Raw genomic sequence first — 23,619 nt, 5'->3', positions numbered from 1 at the left:
TATTATAGTTAATGTCCCAATTTGACAAAACAGAACATGAGCCATGTTGACATTCCCCTAATTTTTACCTCTCAGCAGGTTCCCAGGCTGGAAACTCTTCCTCTCAGGATGGGTGAACAGCGGCTTGTTGCAAGTCTTTTGTTCAAGGGCCTCTCGTAGCTCACAGAGCTGAAGATTTGGGTACAAATATAGAACCAAGCTATATCAAGCTGAGGGACTGCAGAGTGACAGCTGGTGAGGGGCGGGACTTCCTCCCCTGCCCAGGCTGGCTCTGTGACAGTGCTGGGAGCTAGGTCAGTGTGGCAGCGTCTGTGAAGGATGCTCAAGTTTCTAATAAATCCATAGAAACTTGGAATCTTGAGGATGTCAATCCTAGGCTACCTTGGAGAGAGTTTTACCTCTGAAAGACATAAAGTCTGGGACTTCCCTGGCAGTCCAGTGGCTAAGACTCTGAGCTCCCAATGCAGGAAGCCCAGGTTTGATTCTTGGTCAGGGAACTAGATCCCACATGCCTCAACTGAGAGTTTGCATGCCACAACTAAAACCCAGTGCAGCCAAATAAATAAGTAATTTTTTAAAAACATAAACTGTCTTTAGTGGAAACACTGTCTGAAAGTAGGCATGGGGTGGGCCTGTGTGGTGGGCCTTGGCTGAGTCCCCACGAAAGCTCTGGCTGCTGTAGGTGACCGATTGAGAGGGCAGGAAGGTTCTTTCCCTCCTGAGAAGCCCCCATTCTTACCAGCCTCTAGCTGAGGAATTTATCATAGGGGGAGCCTGCTTTGGAGGAAATTTTGAGGTCTCTCTGAGACCATCTGTAACTTACTGCTTCCTATCTCCCCCAATATTTGGGCACACACTGTGCCAGGATCCTGGGCAGAGTCCCCAGAGCTCAGACCTGGGACTCCCTTTCCACTTGGAAAAGGTAAGATGTGCTCCCCATGTCACACCCACCCCTCCCACCCTGCACTGGCTGCCACTTTCTGGTGAGTTTCGTTAGAATCATAAGATCGGCTCCACCTTGCCCAGCCCCCTTGGCCCTCACTTCTGGGGCGTTATAAGTGGTTTCTCCTCCTAAATCCACAGGGGCAGGGGTGGAGGCTATTGAGGACTTTGAGAAATGCTGACTGACAGGCCCTGGTGGGATTGAAATGGGTTCTACTATTTCTGAAAGCTGTTCAGTGATGAGTATCAGTAATTTCAAAAATCTTTATGCCCTCTGACCTGGCACGTCCATATAAGCAAATCCTTCTGAAAGAAATCTCCAAATGCAGACAAAGCAGTGTGTGAAGATTCACCACGATGTTATTTATAATAGCAAAAAGAGAAACAAGTATCTAGTGAGAGAGAATTAAAATAAGTTGACATGAAATATTATGCAGCCAATAAACTTTAATTTAGAAAATGTTTGTAAAAACCTTATGCAAAAACATGAATGCTTAATGATATAATAGTTAAATATGAAAAACAGGATATAAAATTGTATGACAAAATAATTTGTTAAAAACACATCGGCAAGTGATGTGGAGAAAAAAAACTGGACAGAAACAACAAAATGCAGTAACGATGGTCTCTGGGTAGCGGTGAGACAATGAGTGATATGTTTTTTCCTTTTTATCCCTCCATATTTCTAGGTTTTGTGTACTGAGCAGCTCCTGGCTCATTTTTCAGAGAAAATAGAAAAAGGAAAAAAAGTAATGGTTCTGATACTTTACCTCCCCTCTCTTCATTCCAGGGGACCAAATTCAGGGTCACTTTCAGGTTCCCCTTAGGGTCCTGTCCTGTCCCCTCCCTTGCCTTTATTTACTTGTTTATTTTAGATATTTTAATTAATTAATTAGGCTGTGCTGGATCTTAGTTGGGACATTTGGTGTCTAGTTCCCTGACTGGGGATCGAACCCAGGCCCCCAGCATTGGGAGCACAGACCCTTAGTCACTGGACCACCAGGGAAGTCCCCCTTCTCCCTGTTAGATATCCAGCTCCATCTGCACTCTGTGTCTTCCTACCCACTCCCAGCTGCCAGAACCCACAGGCAATCAATCCTTTCTTGACAAGGAAGGAGTTGAGATTTTTCCCATCCTCCTTCCAGAGCCTGGAATGGACGCTGAGTAGGAAGACTGATTCTGGACTCATGCAGCAGTGAACAGTAGCTTGCAGTAAACAGCAGTCAGCAGCAGCTGGCTTAGTTCCCTGACCAGGAGTCCTAACTGCTAGACCACTGGGCCTAAATCCCCAGTCCTTGACAAGAAAGAAATCTGAAGAGGAGGCAGAAGGTAAAAAGAAAAGTAAACATTTATTGGAAAAGCAGAGTACATGCAAAAAGAAGCATGGATGAACTCCGAGAGTCTTGAGAGCCATGCCTTTGGGAAGTTTAAATCCTTTATAAAGAGGCAGTTATACAGGTCATTGTCTTCCCTCTGGCCAACTGTCTTGTTTGTCCCCCTGGCTAATTTGTCTCAGGACTCTCCCCTAGGTGAGCACACACCCCTCAGCCAAGATGGATTCCAGCCCAGAGGCCTATGGGGTGACCTCCCTTCCTTCTGCCTCCCTTGCCCCATTCAGATTCAGATTCAGTTCAGTTGCTCAGTTGTGAGTGACTCTTCGCGACCCCATGGACTACAGCACGCTAGGCTTCCCTGTCCATCACCAACTCCCGGAGCTTGCTCAAACTCATGTCCATCAAGTCGGTGACGCCATCCAACCATCTCATCCTCTGTCTGTCCCCTTCTCCCCCTGCCTTCAATCTTGCCCAGCATCAGGGTCTTTTCCAATGAGTTAGTTCTTTGCATCAGGTGGCCAAAGCATTGGAGTTTCAGCTTCAGTATCAGTCCTTCCAATGAATATTCAGGACTGATTTCCTTTAGGATGGACTGGTTGGATTTCCTTGCAGTCCAAGGGACTCTCAAGAGTCTTCTCCAACACCACAGTTCAAAAACATCAATTCTTTGGCACTCAGCTTTCTTTATAGTCCAACTCTCACATCCATACATGACTACTGGAAAAACGATAGCTTTCACTAGACAGACTTTTGTTGGCAATATGCTGTCTAGGTTGGTCATAGCTTTTATTCCAAGGAGCAAGCGTCTTTTAATTTCATGGCTGCAGTTACCATCTGCAGTGATTTTGGAGCCCCCCAAAATAAAGTCTGTTACTGTTTCCCCATCTATTTTCCAGGAAGTGATGGGACCGGATGCCATGATCTTAGTTTTCTGAATGTTGAGTTTTAAGCCAACTGTTTCACTCTCCTCTTTCACTTTCATCAAGAAGCTCCTTAGTTCTTAGCTTTCTGTCATAAGGGTGGTGTCATCTGCGTATCTGAGGTTAAAGGAGGGGGAATATGGGATCTCTTGATCTTTTGCTCCAGCAAGGTTTAGTCCCTCTTTGTTCTTGCCAAGACTGCTATCTTGGCAAGTGTCCACATGAGACAAATCCTGGCTATTTACCCTGTTTCTGTTGTTACTTCCATTTCAGAGCACAAACAGGAGTCTGATTATAAATGCCTAACCTGGAGCCCACTTCTCTCCTGTCTCAGGAAATGCAAACAGGAAGCTAGTTGAAAGTGTCCGGCCTGAGGCCCATCTTTTTCTCGTCCCCAAGAAATCTAAATAGGAGGAGGCCAGTTGTAAATGCCTAACCTGGAGCCCATCTTCCTCCTACCTCAAGATCGGATAGACAACCACTCCTGGCCAGTCTTGGGCTTGGCATTTCTGATGTGCACTTGACCTGAGCCTGGACTCAGGCAGGTCCAGGAAAGCCTCCAGCTGGGCCATGGTGTGGTGGGAAGAGCAGGCCCTATCAGGGGAAGGGGGAGACTCCACACACCAAATGTTGACTCTCTAAGCTGGAGGGACCTGAGAGCTCAACCAGCCCACTGGTACTCAAACACCAGTGTTAGAATCACTGGTGCACTTGGAAGAAATGCATAGTCCCAGGCCCAGCCTCAGAGATGGTTTTGGTAGTTTATTTTCTTCTCTTTTTCGGCAGTACCATGCCAGCGCCCCTTGCAGTGGAAGCATGGAGTCCCGATTACTGGACCACCAGCCAAATCCTGGTTTGGGCAGCTCTTGATGGGGCCCCAGAATCATCTTTTTAACCAGCTTCCTGGTTAAAAAGGGATGCAGGTGGTTCACAATTGGCTCTGAGAAATCAGGATCCAGGCTAACCCCACAGGCTCCCTCCTCCTCACCAGCTTATGTGGGAGAACTTAGCCCTGAGTCTGAGGATGGAAGGAAGGGAGGAGAAGGTGGCGTCTGGAAGGGGAATTAGAAGGGACCTGTGACTGGGCACCGAGGCCCAGGGGACCCCCCAGAGCAGACACAAACTTCGACCAGACCCTCTGAGCCCTCCCTGACCCCTCGAAGGTCCAGCGGCTGTATGCTTTGCCCAAGGATGTGACCATCTTGGAGAGGTCCCAGTTTCCAGCTGGAAATATGAGGCCACCGCATCAGGCCTCAGGGCTGACGAAGCCTTCAGGGTCAGCTAAGATGGGCAAGAGGAAAGCTTGGGAAGGGTAGGGGAGAGACCTGGACTCAGGCAGGAGGATTCTGAAGTCATAGCAGAAAGCTTGTCCAAGTTAGTGCAAGTTCAGCCCTTCCAGAGATTCAAGGAGAGCGTTCGATGGCTAGACTGAGCTGAACTTTGAAAAGCCCGGCTCGTCCCCAGACATGGGGAGGGTAGAGGCTGGGGTCATGTCTCCCTTATGGTCCCGCCAAGAGGCTTCGTCATCCTCTGAAGTCTGTAAAGACAACAGTATGGGGTGAAAATTGGAGCCCAGCTGGGGGCTCTCCAGGCAGCTACTGGGTCCCCTCTGGCCTTTCCCACAAGCTCTGGGCCTCTGTCCATCTAAGAGACGTAGGACTAACCACTCCTTCTCCCCAGGACCCCCCAGGCTTTGTTTCACACCCCCCATTTCCCCATTCCCTGGTGGAGCATCCTATGGCCTCAGGCCCGGTTCTGACTGCAGATGTGGGAATCCTGCCAGCCCAGAACTCTTTAAGCTGTCACTCCTACCATGCTACTCAAGAATTTTTCTGGGTCAGAAAAAAAGAGGATGTGAAGTCAGGAGCCCTGGCTTCCCGGGTGAAATGGCCAAGACTCTGGTTATGGTGGGGGCGGTGGGTGGATGCTGAGAGCAGGGCCCTCCCCCCACTTCCCTGCATTGTCAGAGTGGAGCCAGGCTAGGCGGCTCCAGGCCCCCAGAGCCCTCTGTCCACACCTGGCTCAGGCACCAGATCTCCGTGTTGGAGCTGGCAGAGGGCTCGGGGCTGGCGGGAGGCCCAGTGGGCTCTGCAAGCTTGATCACAGTGGACTCCGGGACACAGCTGTTCCCCAGCGCCTGAAACACAGATTCAGTCAGAACAGCCTGTTCTCGGGGGCCACAGGGATGGGCTGCAAGCTGGAGCAGCAGGAGGGACAAGCAGCGGGTGGGCTGTGGAGTCAGAGTCCTTAACGCCCAATTTACTCCGTCTCAGTGTGACCTTGGGTGAGCCACCTAACTTCTCTGGAGCCCAATTTCCCAAGCTGTAAAATGAGGAGTGAAATATTCCCCTTAGGCAAATAATAAACATTTCTGATAATGTTTTATCACACTCAACAACTGGAACTCCTGGAGTGATTACTTTGTTTCCATGATTGTTATTTCTCTCTTTGAAGCAGGAAGACTGTGCAGGCTGCAGGCTTTTTGTCATAGGCCGGAGACAGCAAAGCTGGACACTTCACAGACTCACTGAATAACTAACAGCACAGGCAACCCCTCCTTGATCAGATGAGAAAACTGAGGCCCAGGGAGGAAAGATGGGTAGTCTAGAACGAGTGAGGCAGCCCATCTCCTGACACTCAGCTGCTCCCATGGGTACTCAGGTCTGAGTGCTGGGCCCCTCTGCCTCTCACTTTCTTGCCCAGCAGCTGGGCAGAGCAGAGGCTGGAGCTGGCCGAGGCCCCCAGCCACTTCTCCTAAGGGTACAGCTGCCCTGAGTTGGACCAGCCAGCAGATCCCACAGTCTGATGGGCACTGAAGCCAAGGAAAGAAGCTCCCACTTCCTGGATAACTACGAGATGGCTTATCTCACTTGTTCTAACCACAGTCCTGAGAGATGGGAAAACCGAGGCTCAGAGAGGTGATGTCACTCGCCAGGCGTCACACGGCAGGCGGGGCTGAGCCGGGCCTTGAACCTGTGACTAGCTGACCTCAGATCCAAGCTCTTTCCTATGCTATGCTGCCATCCTGGCAGGGCCTCACGCACACTTCTCTTAGTGACAGTGTCTCTTGTCTACTAACTGGCCCCGGCTTTGAGCAATACCCTAGCTGTGGGGGGTGGGGGCAGAGGTGGACGTGTGAGCCACCTCTGGTGACACCTGCAGGCTGCTGGGGACAAGGAAAGAGTCAGAACAGAGTTTCTCAGGTGAGATGTGAGTGGGAGAATGAGGGCCTGAAGGCATGAGAGGGGGAGAGAGATGTCACAAATGCTGTCACTCGCGGCCCTTGTCAACCCCAGCCCTGCCTGTGGAGAGGACATGGCAGAGCTGGGCTGGACCAGAGAGTTCCCGAGGTCACTTCCATTTCCCATGAATCCCATACCGACAGTTTTGGGATTTGGTCAAAACCCAGCTATTGCTGACCACTGACCATCAACAGCTGCAGAAATGTCACCTACTCAGGGGTGACCGAATTTGAGGAAAGAGCTTCGGGGGGCAGAGACCAAACCACATATGTAGTCTGTGGCCAGGACCACTGCCCTCTGCCCCAGGAGCATCTGCATCTCTCAACGGTCCCTCTGCCCAGGCGGTGGACCCTGGGCTGTTCCAGCAAGCGTGGAGGCATTTTCTGGATTGTATTATACAAGATCTATATGAGCCTCTGTTTCTGCATGTGTGCTAAGCCGCTTCAGTTGTGTCCAACTCTATGCAACCCTATGGACTATAGCCTGTCAGTCTCCTCTGTCCATGGAATTCTCCAGGCAAGAATACTGGAGTGGGCTGCTGCGTCCTCCTCCAGGGGATCTTCCTGACCCAGGGATTGAACTCACATCTCTTGTGTCTCCTATACTGGCAGGCAGATTCTTTACCACTAGCGCCACCTGGGAAGCTTCTAGAAGAACAAGTAGTGAGGCAGCATGGAGATTCTCCCTCCAGCCCAGCCTCTTTTCTGGGTTGGGGAGGGGCGAGCCCCAGGATGTAGAGCCAGGAGGAGAGTCCTGCCGGTGACCTTGTCAGTCCCTGTGTCTATCTCCACGACCTCTGCCTCACTCCCACCGAGCTTCCTGAGACAACAACAGCTGCTTCCTAAGCGAAGGACGGCCAAGTACCCCATCCCACCGCAGGCCCTCCCTGGGGGGATCCAGCCTGAGTCTTTTGTCCTTGCTGGCGCCAGGAAAGAAGGCAATGGCAGTCCTCCTTTCCTGCTCTAGTGTTTAAGGGAATCAGAGTGGAGGCATCTCAGTAAACAGCTGAGGAAGGAGAGATCAGGTGGGGTGGGGGGTGAGGCAGGTGGGGCTGCTATCTTCTAAGGGGTGGCCTTCTCTGTAGGGTGTGATATGGAAAGCAGGGGTCTCTCCTTGCAGGGATAAGGGAGGGGCCTGGCAGCAGGTAGCCTCTCTCCAGGAAAATGGGCACAGGGACCCTCCCCCATTCTTCCTGCCCCCTGGCCCCTCAGTCTGAACGTCAGGGTAGCACACTGCCTTGGTCTCAGAACCAAGGAAAGCTCAGAGAAGGGTGCTCTGGAAAGAGGAGAAATGGGGGTTGAGAACTCTGGAGCCACCCACCGCCTGCTGTGTGACCCTGGGCAAGACGTTTTCCCTCTCTGGGCCTCAGTGCTCTCTTCTGCAAAAGCAGACTAGCATCTATTGGTAGTCATATTCCAGTGTGCTGTTGGAATCCCCCAAGGCTGTGTTTAAAATTCAGGTTCCTAGACCCATCCCTCAAAGAAGGCGATGGCACCCCACTCCAGTACTCTTGCCTGGAAAATCCCATGGATGGAGGAGCCTGGTAGGCTGCAGTCCATGGGGCCGCAAAGAGTCAGACACAATTGAGAGACTTCACTTTCACTTTTCACTTTCATGCATTGGAGAAGGAAATGGCAACCCACTCCAGTGTTCCTGCCTGGAGAATCCCAGCGACGGGGGAGCCTGGTGGGCTGCCGTCTATGGGGTCACACAGAGTCGGACATGACTGAAGCGACTTAGCAGCAGCCCCATCCCTAGAGGGTTTGGTTGGGACTGGTGTAGAAGAGAATGTTTCTAAGAGCCCCCAACCCCAACCCCACCCCCAGGTGTTTTGAAAGGGAGTTTGTACCAAACTTAGAGAAAGGCTGGGTTAGATGATCTCAAAGACCCGCTGTGGATCCAGCTCCAATGTTCTCTGATGCTACAAGGAGAGGAATGAGAACGGGGCCCCAGGCCAGAAGCAGAGACCTGCTGGCACCTGATGGGAAGTCAGGATGAGTCTTAAATTCTGGCCTCAGGGGCATCTGAGCTTGGGCCTGTCTCCTTCCTTACCAAGTGGGAGAGATGGACATTGTCCTTCTTCTGTGTCTCCGAGGCCAGCTGAGCTGAAAGAGACAGGAAGGAGCACCTTGAAGCCGGGAGCTGCTCCCACAGAGATGGACGGCCCCTTGCACCTGGGGCTTCTCAGGCAAGAAGATTTGGCAGAGAAGCCCAACCCCTTGGCAGTGACCCTGACTTTTGAGATACACGACAATCCCTGTGTGGGGGCCAGAAACTGGCTAGGGAAGTGATTCTGTGTGCTCAGGTCATTATTTCTTAAACCTCAATGTGTGTATAGGAAATTTTATTAAAATGCAGATTCTAATTCAGTAGGTTGAGGTTGGGGCCCTAGAGTCTGAATTTCTAACAGGCTACCAGGGGATGTCGCTGCTGCCAGCTGGGGACTGCAATTTGAGAGGCAAGGGGCTACAAGGCTCTGAGGTTGTGACTGGAATGTTTTCACCCCGTGGGATCCTCCCGACTCCTCTGAGGGGATCTAGGGACATGGGCAGAGTTGACATTTCTTCCTGGGGGCCACACAAGGAGGAGGTGGGTGGCAGGCCCGTCGTTTCCCAGTTGGCAAATTTGGCTTCCTGGCTGTACTGCTTCCCTGCTATACCAAGGGCAAATTGCTTAACCACTCTGTGCCTCAGTTTCTTGCCCTATAAAATGGGGTATTTGCAGGTATTGTAATGCAGGCATGCATGCTAACTTGCTTCAGTCATATCTTGACTCTTTGCGACCCTATGGACTGTAGTCTACCAGGCTCCTCTGTCCATGGGATTCTCTGGGCTAGAATATTGGAGTGGGTTGCCAAGCCCTCCTCCAGGTGATATTCTCGACCCAGGAATCAAACTATTGTCTTCTGCAGCTCCTGCATTGCAGGCGGATTCTTTACCGCTGAGCCACCAGGGAAGCCCAGGTTTTGTAATAAGCAGTTCTGAATTCCACAGTATTGAGATTAAAGGAGATAAAAACAACATAAGCCACACCACGGTGCCTGGCACAAGGCGTCTCCCAGTACTGTTATTTTAGTTAAACCTTCTTTATCTGTGCCATCCACCTCAGGAGCTACACGTGGCCACTGCGCACTGGAAATGTGACTACTTTGAATTATACTGGGTTTCAAAGACTCTATATGAAAAACTGAATGTAGAATATGTATAATTAGTATTTTATATTGATTCCATGTTCAAATGATAGTTTTGGATGTATCATGTTAAATAAAGTTCATTATTAGAATTAACGTCACTAGTTTCTTCTTTATTGTGTGTGACTATTAGGGAACTCTTTTAAAAATTTATTTATTTCTAATTGTAGGATAATTGCTATACAATATTGTGTTGGTTACTGCCATACATCAACATGAATCAAGTACACATATGTCCCCTCCCTCTTGAATCTTGCTCCCACCTCCCACTCCCTCCCACTCCTCTAGGTTGTCACAGAGCCCTGGTTTGAATTCCCTGAGTCATACAGCGAATTCCCACTGGCTATCTATTTTACATATGGTAGTGTGTATGTTTCCACGCTACTCAGTCAGGGAATTTTAAACCACACATGTGGCTTGTATTATATTTCTGTAGGCCATATATCTGGGGAAGCTGAGGCTCAAGGAAGTTAGGTGACTTGCCCAAGGCCACACAGCTAAAAAATGTCAGAGTTGGGAATTTGAAGCCAAGCCTTGAAAGGGGCTGAGCATCTCTAGAGACGCAGTAGCAGGTGTAGGACCTCAAGGAACATCCTGTTAAGTGCTCCGGCCAGCAGTCCACCATGTAGTCAGTCCTTACACAAGGTCAGAACCTGCAGAGACTGGATATGGATGGGTTCATGGGATCAACAGGGAGCGACATGGCTGATGAGCTTGACGGGACAGATCAAAGCAAGATGAGAGCCCCCCAGTCTCTTGCTACCCCACTTGAATTGCTTATGGACTGTCCTGTGGGTTCCTCAGAAAAGAGGAGCAGGGCTCCTGACACCCATGTCTGAGATGCACACACTGAGCCCCATAAGGTCTCTCTGGGGTCATGGGGGGATTGTGGGTCTCAGGGAGACCCCTGGCTGAGAGCCCTTCACCCCTCCCATCCACATGGCTCACCTTTTTCTCTCCATTGAAACATGCAGCTGCCGAGGGCGGCCAGGCCTGTGGCCAGCAGAAGGGCTAGCAGTACCAGGACTGGGGCCAAGATTCTGATCAAAGGGACGGATACCCTGTGGGCGAGATGGAAGGAGCCTGGTGGCTGTCACCAGATGTCAGTGACACACTGGGCGTTCTTATTCTGAGTCCTGGTCACATCCCTCATCTCTCCCAAGGAGATCAGAGAGCACCAGGGGCCAGAACATCTCGTTAGTCCCAATGGAAGGGGCCTCAGACCCCATCGCCAACCCCAGGAGACACTTTCAGCAGGGTCTGAACCCGTGAGCAGTTGCCTGGCTACCAGTAATGGAGTATGCATGCGTGGTCAGTCACTCAGTTGTGTCCAACTCTCTGTGACCCCCTGGACTGTAGCCTGCAAGGACCCTCTGTCCATGAGATTCTCCAGGCAAGAATACTGGAGTGGGTGGCCATGCCCTCCTCCTCTAGGGGAACTTCCCGACCCAGGGGTCGAACTGACATCTCTTATGTCTCCTGCATTGGCAGGCAGGTCCTTTACCACTAACACCACCTGAGAAGTGTAGTTTGTATACAACCCCCCAAGAGCCAGTCCTTCCAGCTGGGAATCCAGTTGGGCAAGAAAAAATCATTTTGTTTGGTTCCATGTTTTCATGCTTGGCATAGGGCCCAGTGCGAAGTGCTCAGGCAAAAGCTGCTGGACTAGGGTGGCTTTCCCTAAAACTGGGCAGGGAGAGAGGTGGGGACTGGGGGCTATGGGGGCCTGCATGTCCAAGGCAACAAGGCTGCTGGCCTGGCCCCTGCAGTGCCGGGTAGGGGGTGGGATGGTGCAGAATCTGCCCTTCGTGAGCAGCTGCGACCCAGAGAAAGGAGTACTGGGTTCTTATTGGCTCAGAGTTTAGTGCTGACCTGAAAGCTGGCTTTGGTCACCTGGGGCTCACCTGGACTTGGAGCTGCTGCTGGGGACAAAACTGGTGTCCTCTGTTGAGGTAGAGTCCAATTGCGTGGCTGGCTGGGAGATCCCTGCAGGAGGAGAGGTTGCTGGGTGAAGAGAGGTCCCTGCATACGGAGAGGTTGCTGGGTGAGAAGAGATCCTTGCAAATGGAGAAGCTCCTGGGTGGAGAGAGGTCCCTGCATACGGAGAGGTTGCTGGGTGAGGAGAGATCCTTGCAAATGGAGAAGCTGCTGGGTGGAGAGAGGTCCCTGCATACGGAGAGGTTGCTGGGTGAGGAGAGATCCTTGCAAACGGAGAAGCTGCTGGGTGAGGAGAGATCCTTGCAAATGGAGAAGCTGCTGGGTGGAGAGAGGTCCCTGCATACGGAGAAGCTGCTGGGTGAGGAGAGATCCTTGCAAATGGAGAGGTTGCCGGGTGAGGAGAGGTCCCTGTGTACAGAGAAGCTGCTGTGTGCTTGGACAAGGAGGTCCCTGTGAACGGAGAGGCCTCAGCCTCTGTCTTCCCCAGCTTGGCTGTGGTGACTGTCAGGAGGAGACCAGTAGAAGGTACAAGTCCAAAAGCAATGCCTCAGCACCTTCCCTGATCCTTGATTCCCAGCACCCTCAGACCTCTGGCCCTTGACCCCTGAGCCCTAGTCTCCCTAGGACTAATTTCTCAGAACCTCCCCAGCTACAGGGCACCCCAAACAGAGGTCTCAATGAAATTGTTTTGAGGACTTCCCTGGTGGTCCAGTGGTTAAGAATCTGCCTGTCAGTGCAGGGGACATGGATTTGATCCCTGGTCTGGAAAGATCCCACATGCCCCGGAGCAGCTAAGCCCTTAAGCCACAACTACTGGGCCCACACGCCTGTGCTCCACAACAAGGGAAGCCACCGCAGTAAGTGTAGTCAGAAGCCCGTGCACTGCAACAAAATGTAGCCCTTGCTCACTGCAACTAGAGAAAGCGCTAAAGACCCAGCATAGCCAAAAAAAAGAAAGAAAGAAACTGTATTGAACAAGCAGGTCACACCTCAGGAACACCCCTCTTGTGTTGCAGTCTGTCCTCTATTGTGAAGTGAAGTGAAGTGAAGTCGCTCAATCGTGTCCGACTCTTTGGGACCCCGTGAACTGTAGCCCACCAGGCTCCTCCATCCTTGGGATTCTCCAGGCAAGAATACTGGAGTGGGTTGCTATTTCCTTCTCCAGGGGAACTTCCCGACCCAGGGATTGAACCCAGGTCTCCGGCATTGCAGGCAGACGCTTTAACCTCTGAGCCACCAGGGAAGTCCTCTGTTGTGGGGAGGTGCAATTCCCCTGCCCCCAACTCCATGCCCCTGAATCCCTCCCAGGGAAGGAGGGATGTGTGTTACCTGGAAAGACAAGCAGAGAGACTGACATAGTCTTATCGAAGCCCAGTTTTTTGACCCCACACCAGTACTTCCCCATGTCCTTCAGGGTGAGGTTCCTCAGGATGACCGTGAACCTGTTCTCCCGCGGGTTGTCATGGACCGACACCCTTCCTTCCTGGCCGTATTCTCCAGAGAAGACAGTCCCAGCGCAGCGGGAGATGAAGAGCCCGGCCTCTCGGCACCAGTATTTCTGGTGCTTCTTTAGCTCCTCCCCGTAGGTGCATTGCAGGGACACAGTGTCACCTTCGAAGCCACTGATCTCCTTCGGGTCCACCACCGATCCGTAACCTGAAACCACAGCACATGAGAAGACTGGAATTCCCTGATTTAAGTTCCAAGGTCAAGACCAGAAGTTTTTCCTCAGTCACTCCCTTCTTGGGGCAACCCTGGTAAGAGCTGGTATTCCACTCTGCCGCCGAGGGACCTTGGGGCAGGGCTGTTACTGTTTCCTTAAACCTGGTGTATTGAAAGCTAGTGATGGGGAAACTCTAGATTTAGACAGCTGGGAGTTTGAATCCCAGCACAGCTGCTTAGTAGCGGTGTGATCCTGGGAAAACTGCTTGACCTCTCTAAGTTTCTGTAAGTTTCCCTCTAGGTTTTCTATTACCTATAGATAATATGTCCTATGTCACTGAATTAAGATGTTATCATATGTAAGAGCTACCATGATTTCACCATGATAACATTAAAACATTAAAAAAAGTCAATGGAACTGACATCAGTTATAAGATACATCCTAAATTTTATGTTTAAAAATTTAAAAAAAAAGCAAGCTTGTGAACTGATGAAATGTGATAATTCTTCATCGCTCAGGGTTGTTGTGAGCGCTACAGCAGAAGTTCAAGAAATATTTGCTGAGTTTAGTATAAGGGGTGTCTTCTCAGCTCCCTGGCTGGCACCGAGTCAGGAAATGAAGACAAAAGAGGCAAAGCTTCGCTCACAGCCCTTTAGCCATGAGGGGTCCAGGACCCTCAGGTCTGGGGGGAGACCTGGCTCTCGGTTCCACGAACAGCAAGTGGCCCGTCTGAGGGTTGAGGACAAGGAGTAGGGTGGGGCGAAGCCTGGATGGATCAGGCGGCGGGGCTGCGTCACAGCCCCAGCGAATGTAGATTCAGGAGGTCCCTCTAGCAGACACAGGGGGCGAGCTTGGGGATGAGCCCCACATCCCTCCACCCTCGCCCCCATCTCACCTGGGAGCACGAGGCAGCCCCATAGCATGAGGAGGGGCCGCATGGTGAGCGCCGGGCCGCTCGGGAGCGCACAGCTGGGCAACTGGGAGCTCCTCTTTTGGCTACACGGGGCTTTAACTTCCTCCAGAAGCAGATGGAGACCAGGAAGGGAGGGGAGGGGCCGTGCGGGTCCTGGAGGCGGAGGAGGCGCCTCCGCTGTTCCCTCTACTGCCCCTCAGCACGCGCAGACCCCACCCTGAAAACCCACGGAGCGCTTCTCCCAAACTCCCGCAGGAGATCCTAACTCCAGAGGGCCTGTGTGTAGAATTCAGGGAGTCCGTGGATCTGGGTGGGAAAATAGTACATCCTTACTTCCACTAACCTTGAAGTAACATTTATCTTTTTCTTAGGAGTCGTGTTTGCCGTGCTGTGCTGCGCTTAGTCGCTCAGTCGTGTCCAACTCTTTGCGACTCCATGGACTGTAGCCCGCCAGGCTCCTCTGTCCATGGGGATTCTGTCGCCAATTATAAGTCATGACACTAGCACTTCAACTTGTCACCGATAGCGTGAAATAACTGTGTGTGCACCTCCCCACTTAGTTATTGGACCTGCCACTACAGTAAGTTATTTAAAGTGCTAATGAAAAAGCACATTTATTATAGCGTTACATAGTTATAAATATTTTAATAACCTCTTCAATATTATTGGTTTTCTTTTAAACGTATATTTTGTCTTATACGTTTAAAAGACTATTATTCTCAGACGTGGTGCATAAGCTTCAGCCAGCTGCCCCTTGTCCCCATCACTTCCCGAAGGGCGCAGTATCGCCCTAGGCCACTAGGCGGCGGTGCAGACGGAGGTGAGGGAAGCTGTCCGGCTGGGCGGAGCCCGAGTACTTGGAGCCACCTGCAGGCCACGCAGAAAGGCTGCGCTCCCCAGGAGCACTGGGTTCTCTTGGCCTTTTAAAAAGTGAGCTAGAGGTTTCCCACGGTGGAACCGAATCCTTGAAAGGGAACAAAACAAACACACACGCTGGAGGGTGTCCTGGCATATCGTTTTCCCCAAATAGCTCTGTCGGTTGTTTTTTCTGACTCCAAAGTCATACATGTTCTAAGCAAAATTTTACATAATGCAGAAATGTTAAAAAGAAAAAGAGAGAGAGAGAGAGAGAAGAATGGGAGTGTTTGTTATTCCCCTCTTTTCTTAGAAAACCACTGTTAATGTTTTAGCATATGTATTTCCGTATGTACAGGTGGAACTTTTACCCACTTGCTGGGCTAATAACTTGAAGCATCAATTAACTCAGTGGTTCTGGGAAGGGAGATTGTATGTGTGTGTGATTCTGGTGATGTGGGAGTTACGTTTTATTTTCTTTTATTTTTCACTGAAGTATAGTTGATTTGGGGTCTTCCCTGGTGGCTCAGTGGTAAAGAATCTGCCTGCCAATGGGTTCTTGGGTTTGGGAAGATCCCCTGAAAAAGGAAATGGCAACTCACTGCAGTACCCTTGCCTGGGAAAGTCTGTGGACAGAGGACCCCGGGGGGCTATAGTCCATGGGCTCTCAAAAGAGTTGGACCACGACTTACTGACTAAGAAACAACAAAATAGTTGAATTACAGTGTTGTGTCAATTAGGAGATATGTTTTAATTTCACAACATTGTGGGGGGAGCTGCTGACATTTAATGGGCAGGGACAGGAGTTCAAAAGGGTAAGAATTCTGTTATGGTCTCAGACTACGAAAGGTAATCACAGTTTTAAAAACACAGATCAAAATAATTTTAATTCTAGTGTTTAATAGTGTATCAGCTCTTTTTGGGGGGTGGTCCTTATACAGAATAATTTCTGATCTTGTTTTCCTTAAATCCTAATTTATTTGTTATAAGCAGGGACAAGCATCTGACACTTGATTGTGTTATTCCAGTGTCCAGTGGGGCCTCAGCATCAACACTTTGAAAAAAGTGAAGTGAAGTCACTCATTCGTGTCCAACTCTGTGCAATCCCGTGGACTGTAGCCTACCAAACTCCTCTGTCCATGGGATTTTCCAGGCAAGAATACTGGAGTGGGTTGCCATTTCCTTCTCCAGGAGATCTTCCTGACCCAGGGATTGAACCCGAGTCTCCTGCATTATAGACAGACACTTTACCATCTGAGCCACCAGGGAACTCAATACTTTGAAATATGTGTTACTTGGCTACAAATTGTTTTCCTTTGATTTTTTTTTTCCCCTTCTATTACAGCCCAGGCATTATACTGTCATTTTTTAAAATTAGGTGTGTGAGAAAGCATGTTATTTATGATATTTTGGGAGAGTAAAGGCAGTGTGCCAAAATTTTTTTTTTATGGAGGAGTGGCATCTCCTGTGCACCCCCCTATTCCCTTCATATGTATTATGATGTCCTTCCCGTCCACCCCACCATCTCCACCCTTAGCCAGGAGAGAGGGAGGTCTGACAGCTCTGTTAGAAATAGATCCTGCAGGACTTCTCTGGTGGTCCAGTGGTTAAGAATCTGCCTACCAACGCAGGGCACATGGGTTCGATCCATGGTCCGGGAAGATCCACATGCTATGGGGCAACTAAGCCCAGGTACTACAACTACTGAGCCCGGGGTCTAGAGCCTGCAGGGTGCAAGTACTGAGCCTGCCTGCTGCAACCACTGAATCCCGTTCACCCTAGAGCCCGTGCTCTTCAACAAGAGAAGCCACCACCATAAGAAGCCGGAGCACGGCAACTAGAGAGTAGCCCCCACTTGCTGTAACTAGCCCCCACTTGCTGTAACTAGAGAAAGCCTGCACAAAGCAATGAAGACCCAGTGGAGCCAAAAATAAAGAAATAAATTACTTTCAAAACAGAAAAAGATCCTAGAGAGAAGACCCCGGAGTGAGGCACTGGTCTGGGTCCTACACCTGACCCTGCCCCATGGTGTATGGGGGGTGGACAAGAGATACAAACCCCTCCGTACACAATAGGTTTGGAGATCTGAGAGGAGAGGATACTTGTGTTCTGCTTCCTTCCTGGAGCACTTGGAGATGCCCTCCCATCCCAGGATAGGAGAGCAGGCAGGCAAAAGCGTTCCTGGAAAACGGGCTTGTGGCAGCCTCAGTACATCCTCACGATATCCATAAGCCCAAAGGTGGTTTGGCCATGCCTGTTGGTGCCATGGCTGGGATGAGGAGATGGGGCAGCTGCCTTGGGGAGGAGGAAACAGCCACAGTGCAGCCCATCAGAAACTGGGGAGCACAGTGGATGCTAGTACTGGGCAGACAGTGAGGAAGGCTGCCCTCTAGTGCTCTAGGCCCTGATGGTAAGTAAAGACCTCCAGGTTTAGAGTCCCTTCCCAGGTGGTACTAGTGGTAAAGAATCCACTGGCCAATCTGGTAAAGAGTAACAGACACGGGTTTGATCCTTGGGTTGGGAAGATCCCCTGGAAGAGGGCATGGCAACACACTGCAGTATTCTTGTCTGAAGAATCCCATGGACAGAGGAGCCTGGCGGGCTACAGTCCTTAGGATAGCAAAGAGTCTGACATGACTGAATCAACTCAGCACACACACACACAGGGGGAAGGAAGGAGCAGAGAAAATTATAAAGAGACTGAATTTACCCTGAGTCATTTGAGAAAACCCAGATTGAAATGGAAGACCCAGATTGAAATGGAAGTCCCAGTTGCCGGGCGGGATTTAGAAAAAGCCTGTTGGCAGGGCAGACAAAATCTGGCCCAGGAAGGGGCCACTTTGTCACCTCCATCCATTCCCTCTGGTTTGGACTTTCTTTGGACTAAGTCACTTCTGTTGATGGTCATTTGTTCCCCTTGGATCAGGGCTTTCAAGATCAGCACGATTGGCACTTGGGGACCGATAATTCTTTGTTGTGGGGGGTCAGTAATCCCCGACAGAGATGTGAGCAGCATCTCTGGCCACTACTCACTAGATGCTGTCAGTCTCTTCCCTGCCCCCCAAGTATAGGCAATCAAAAACTCTCTAGACATTGTCAAATGTCTCTCTGGGAGGCAAAATTACTCTGGGTTGAGAACCACTGCCTTAGATGATGCATGAATCTTTGAAAAAAAAAAAAAAGCTGAAGCTGTGTTTACACAGGTGCAGTAACCAGGTTTTATTTATTTATTTATTTTTATTTTTTTTAAAATTTTAAAATCTTTAATTCTTACACGCTTTCCCAAACATGAACCCCCCTCCCACCTCCCTCCCCATAACATCTCTCTGGGTCATCCCCATGCACCAGCTCCAAGCATGCTGTATCCTGCATCAGACATAGACTGGCGATTCAATTCTTACATGATAGTATACATGTTAGAATGTCATTCTCCCAAATCATCCCACCCTCTCCCTCTCCCTCTGAGTCCAAAAGTCCATTATACACATCTGTGTCTCTTTCCCTGTCTTGCATACAGGGTCGTCATTGCCATCTTCCTAAATTCCATATATATGTGTTAGTATACTGTATTGGTGTTTTTCTTTCTGGCTTACTTCACTCTGTATAATCGGCTCCAGTTTCATCCATCTCTTCAGAACTGATTCAAATGAATTCTTTTTAACGGCTGAGTAATACTCCATTGTGTATATGTACCACAGCTTTCTTATCCATTCATCTGCTGATGGACATCTAGGTTGTTTCCATGTCCTGGCTATTATAAACAGTGCTGCGATGAACATTGGGGTACATGTGTCTCTTTCAATTCTGGTTTCCTCAGTGTGTATGCCCAGCAGTGGGATTGCTGGGTCATAAGGTAGTTCTATTTGCAATTTTTAAAGGAATCTCCACACTGTTCTCCATAGTGGCTGTACTAGTTTGCATTCCCACCAACAGTGTAGGAGGGTTCCCTTTTCTCCACACCCTCTCCAGCATTTATTGCTTGCAGATTTTTGGATCGCAGACATTCTGACTGGTGTGAAGTGGTACCTCATTGTGGTTTTGATTTGCATTTCTCTAATAATGAGTGATGTTGAGCATCTTTTCATGTGTTTGTTAGCCATCCGTATGTCTTCTTTGGAGAAATGTCTATTTAGTTCTTTGGCCCATTTTTTGATTGGGTCGTTTATTTTTCTGGAATTGAGCTGCAGAAGTTGTTTGTATATTTTTGAGATTAGTTGTTTGTCAGTTGCTTCATTTGCTATTATTTTCTCCCATTCCGAAGGCTGTCTTTTCACCTTGCTTATATTTTCCTTTGTTGTGCAGAAGCTTTTAATTTTAATTAGATCCCATTTGTTTATTTTTGCTTTTATTTCCAGAATTCTGGGAGGTGGATCATAGAGGATCCTGCTGTGATTTATGTCTGAGAGTGTTTTGCCTATGTTCTCCTCTAGGAGTTTTATAGTTTCTGGTCTTACATTTAGATCTTTAATCCATTTTGAGTTTATTTTTGTGTGGGGTGTTAGAAAGTGATCTAGTTTCATTCTTTTACAAGTGGTTGACCAGTTTTCCCAGCACCACTTGTTAAAGAGATTGTCTTTACTCCATTGTATATTCTTGCCTCCTTTGTCAAAGATAAGGTGTCCATATGTGTGTGGATTTATCTCTGGGCTTTCTATTTTGTTCCATTGATCTATATGTCTGTCTTTGTGCCAGTACCATGCTGTCTTGATGACTGTGGCTTTGTAGTAGAGCCTGAAGTCAGGCAAGTTGATTCCTCCAGTTCCATTCTTCTTTCTCAAGATTGCTTTGGCTATTCGAGGTTTTTTGTATTTCCATACAAATCTTGAAATGATTTGTTCTAGTTCTGTGAAAAATGTTGCTGGTAGCTTGATAGGGATTGCATTGAATTTGTAAATTGCTTTGGGTATTATACTCATTTTCACTATATTGATTCTTCCGATCCATGAACATGGTATATTTCTCCATCTATTAGTGTCCTCTTTGATTTCTTTCATCAGTGTTTTATAGTTTTCTATATATAGGTCTTTAGTTTCTTTAGGTAGATATATTCCTAAGTATTTTATTCATGGAACCTTCTCCAGGATAGATCACATCCTGGGCCATAAATCTAAACTTGTTAAATTCAAAAAAATCAAAATCATTCCAAGCATCTTTTCTGACCATAATGCATTAAGACTAGATCTCAATTACAGGAGAAAAACTATTAAAAATTCCGACATATGGAGGTTGAACAACACACTTCTGAATAACCAACAAATCACAGAAGAAATCAAAAAAGAAATCAAAATATGCATAGAAACTAATGAAAATGAAAACACAACAACCCAAAACCTGTGGGACACTATAAAAGCAGTGCTAAGAGGAAAGTTCATAGCAATACAGGCATACCTCAAGAAACAAGAAAAAAGTCAAATAAATAACCTAACTCTACAACTAAAGCAACTAGAAAAGGAAGAGTTGGAGAACCCCAGAGTTAGTAGAAGGAAAGAAATCTTAAAAATTAGGGCAGAAATAAATACAAAAGAAACAAAAGAGACCATAGCAAAAATCAACAAAGCCAAAAGCTGGTTCTTTGAAAGGATAAATAAAATTGACAAACCATTAGCCAGACTCATCAAGAAGCAACGAGAGAAAAATCAAATCAATAAAATTAGAAATGAAAATGGAGAGATCACAACAGACAACACAGAAATACAAAGGATCATAAAAGACTACTATCAGCAATTGTATGCCAATAAAATGGACAACGTGGAAGAAATGGACAAATTCTTAGAAAAGTACAATTTTCCAAAACTGAACCAGGAAGAAATAGAAAATCTTAACAGACCCATCACAAGCACGGAAATTGAAACTGTAATCAGAAATCTTCCAGCAAACAAAAGCCCAGGTCCAGACGGCTTCACAGCTGAATTCTACCAAAAATTTCGAGAAGAGCTAACACCTATCCTCCTCAAACTCTTCCAGAAAATTGCAGAGGAAGGTAAACTTCCAAACTCATTCTATGAGGCCACCATCACCCTAATACCAAAACCTGACGAAGATGTCACAAAAAAAAGAAAACTACAGGCCAATATCACTGATGAACATAGATGCAAAAATCCTCAACAAAATTCTAGCAATCAGAATCCAACAACACATTAAAAAGATCATACACCATGACCAAGTGGGCTTTATCCCAGGGATGCAAGGATTCTTCAATATCCGCAAATCAATCAATGTAATTCACCACATTAACAAATTGAAAAATAAAAATCATATGATTATCTCAATAGATGCAGAGAAGGCCTTTGACAAAATTCAACATCCATTTATGATAAAAACTCTCCAGAAAGCAGGAATAGAAGGAACATACCTCAACATAATAAAAGCTATCTATGACAAACCCACAGCAAACATTATCCTCAATGGTGAAAAATTGAAAGCATTTCCGCTAAAGTCAGGAACAAGACAAGGGTGTCCACTTTCACAGCTACTATTCAACATAGTTCTGGAAGTTTTGGCCACAGCAATTAGAGCAGAAAAAGAAATAAAAGGAATCCAAATTGGAAAAGAAGAAGTAAAACTCTCACTGTTTGCAGATGACATGATCCTCTACATGGAAAACCCTAAAGGCTCCACCAGAAAATTACTAGAGCTCATCAATGAATATAGTAAAGTTGCAGGATATAAAATCAACACACAGAAATCCCTTGCATTCCTATACACGAATAATGAGAAAGTAGAAAAAGAAATTAAGGAAACAATTCCATTCACCATTGCAACGAAAAGTAACCAGGTTTTAGATGTAGGAGAGTGAGCTTTCTAATCCTGAACCTCAGAGTTAGGAAGACTGTAGTCACAGGCAGAAGAAAGGAGACGGAAATGGCAACCCACTCCAGTATTCTTGCTTGGGAAGTCCCATGGACAGAGGAGCCTGGCAGGCCTACAGTCTATGGGGTTGCAAGAGTTGGACACAACTAAGGGACTAAACAGCAACAGTCACAGGCAGCCTAGAACACACACTCTCTGCAGGCAAGCCAGCTCTAAGGAAAAAGCAAAGAAAAGAGGGCCGGGTGACACATGCCTTCTTCCTCCTTCCAATTCATCCGTCAAATAAGCGAAGGTGTAGAGAGAGATCAAAGGTGTTATACCCAACAAAGATGACTGAGGCAGAGGCTGGAGAGAGCCTGGATCCCTGAGTTACCACTTAGAAAAGAGTTGACACTCTTCCAACCCAGCAGGAAACTTGATGTGAGCAAAAGATAGACTTTAATGTGTTTAGCCACACATTAGATGGTTAAAGAAGCTGCAGTTTGTGGAGTGTGTGAAGTGTCAAAGTGTTAGTGGCTCAGTCGTGTCCAATTCTTTGTGACCCCATGGACCGTAGCCCGAAAGACTCCCATGTCCGCTGAATTCTTCAGGCAAGAATACTGGAGTGAGTAGCCATTCCCTTCTCTAGGGGTTCTTCCCAAACCCAGGGATTGAATCCTAGTCTCCTGCATTGCAGGCAGATTCTTCACCATCTGAGCCACCAGGGAAGCCCTTGGGGTGTAGCTTAAGTCAACACAAAGTTTTTTGTTTTCTCACATACATTTCATCCTCTATTCCACTTACTGCTCCCTTGTCCCCAGCCAGTGGCAAACTCAATTGTTCAACTTCCTCCACTGTACAAATCTGAAAACTGCTTATGTTGACTGTTTAAAGGATTTTCTTTTTCATTTCTAGGAATGCCAGTGAAATGATGGGGGAGAGCAGCAATGTAAGATGGAATAATTAGGACCATCCTCTCTCAGAAGCTGGATGCAACAGACATATTTTTAAATCTTCTCAAAAACATTGAAGGCTAACTGCAATGTGGTATCTTGGATTGGATCCCAGAACAGAGAAAGAATATTAGAAACCCTTGTTGCTTGTTGTTTAGTTCCTGAGTTGTGTCCAACTCTTTTAAGACCCGTGGTTGGTAGCCTGCCAGGCTCCTCTGTCCATGGGATTTCCCAGGCAAGAGTACTGGAGTGGGTTGCCATTTCCTTCTCCAGGGGATCTTCCCAACCCGGGGATTGAACCCACGTCTCTTGGATTGGCAGGTGGATTCTTTACCACTGAGCCACCAGGGAAACATTAGAAAAGCTAGTGAAATACTATTAAAGTCTGGAATTTAATTAATAGTAATATATCAATATTAATTTCTTAGATATGACCTATGTACATGGTTATATAAGATAGGGAAACACACATTAGGGGAAACAGTGACTCGTATTCAGGGATTTTCTGTACTAACTTTGCAAAGTTTTTGCAATCTAAAATCATTCCCCAATGTAAAGTTTATTTGTTAAAAAAAAAAAAAAAATGGCAGCGAAGAGCCAACAAGAGCATGAGGGATTACCAAGCTGAGGTCTGCAAGTAGAAAACCCAGAAAGATGAGCTATGCAGGCAAGGTGCCTTTGTCTCTGGGAGCATTTACTGATTTAGAAGAAGTGAGCTAAGAGTGTAGGGCCCTCTAAAGGTGAGGAATCTGTTATGTATGTATTTTTATCACTCAAAGAGTTGCACTTTGGAAGAAGGATGAATTGCAAATAAACCAAGCCACCACGGACTTCACTCAGCTTCCTGTCTTTTGGGTGTCCTAGGAAACTTCAAGCTTTG

The 23,619-nt window shown here is 47.9% G+C and overlaps 1 protein-coding gene across 10 annotated transcripts; it reads right to left on the bottom strand.

The window, feature by feature from the left end:
* On the bottom strand, positions 3,247-14,255 carry CD300LG (CD300 molecule like family member g). 10 transcript variants are annotated; one of them, XM_018065188.1, is made up of 7 exons: positions 14,125-14,255; positions 12,896-13,222; positions 11,533-12,067; positions 10,577-10,689; positions 8,491-8,543; positions 5,214-5,333; positions 3,247-4,733 (listed from the first exon to the last, which is right to left on the bottom strand). In XM_018065188.1, exons 1-7 carry the CDS (start codon positions 14,165-14,167, stop codon positions 4,620-4,622), a joined length of 1,305 nt encoding a protein of 434 aa, XP_017920677.1. In that variant the 5' UTR covers positions 14,168-14,255; the 3' UTR covers positions 3,247-4,619. The 10 variants fall into 10 exon arrangements, with proteins under 10 accessions (XP_017920677.1, XP_013827784.2, XP_017920679.1 ...); XM_013972330.2 differs by having other exon boundaries at positions 11,533-11,974; XM_018065190.1 differs by having other exon boundaries at positions 11,533-11,902.

Source organism: Capra hircus, chromosome 19 (assembly GCF_001704415.2).
Source record: "Capra hircus breed San Clemente chromosome 19, ASM170441v1, whole genome shotgun sequence".
Lineage (NCBI taxonomy): Eukaryota > Metazoa > Chordata > Mammalia > Artiodactyla > Bovidae > Capra > Capra hircus.
The sequence above is the reverse complement of the archived record's forward strand: the minus strand, read 5'-3'. Positions and strand labels throughout refer to the sequence as shown.

What these genes read in the sequence shown, in the direction of transcription:
- CD300LG (XM_018065188.1), bottom strand. Translation starts at nt 14,167, where the DNA reads ATGCGGCCCCTCCTCATGCTATGGGGCTGCCTCGTGCTCCCAG. An exon ending in GGGCTGCCTCGTGCTCCCAG is followed by an intron (nt 13,223 to 14,124) that starts GTGAGATGGGGG and finishes CTGTGGTTTCAG; the next exon opens with GTTACGGATCGGTGGTGGAC. An exon ending in CTCTCTGCTTGTCTTTCCAG is followed by an intron (nt 12,068 to 12,895) that starts GTAACACACATC and finishes TCCTCCTGACAG; the next exon opens with TCACCACAGCCAAGCTGGGG.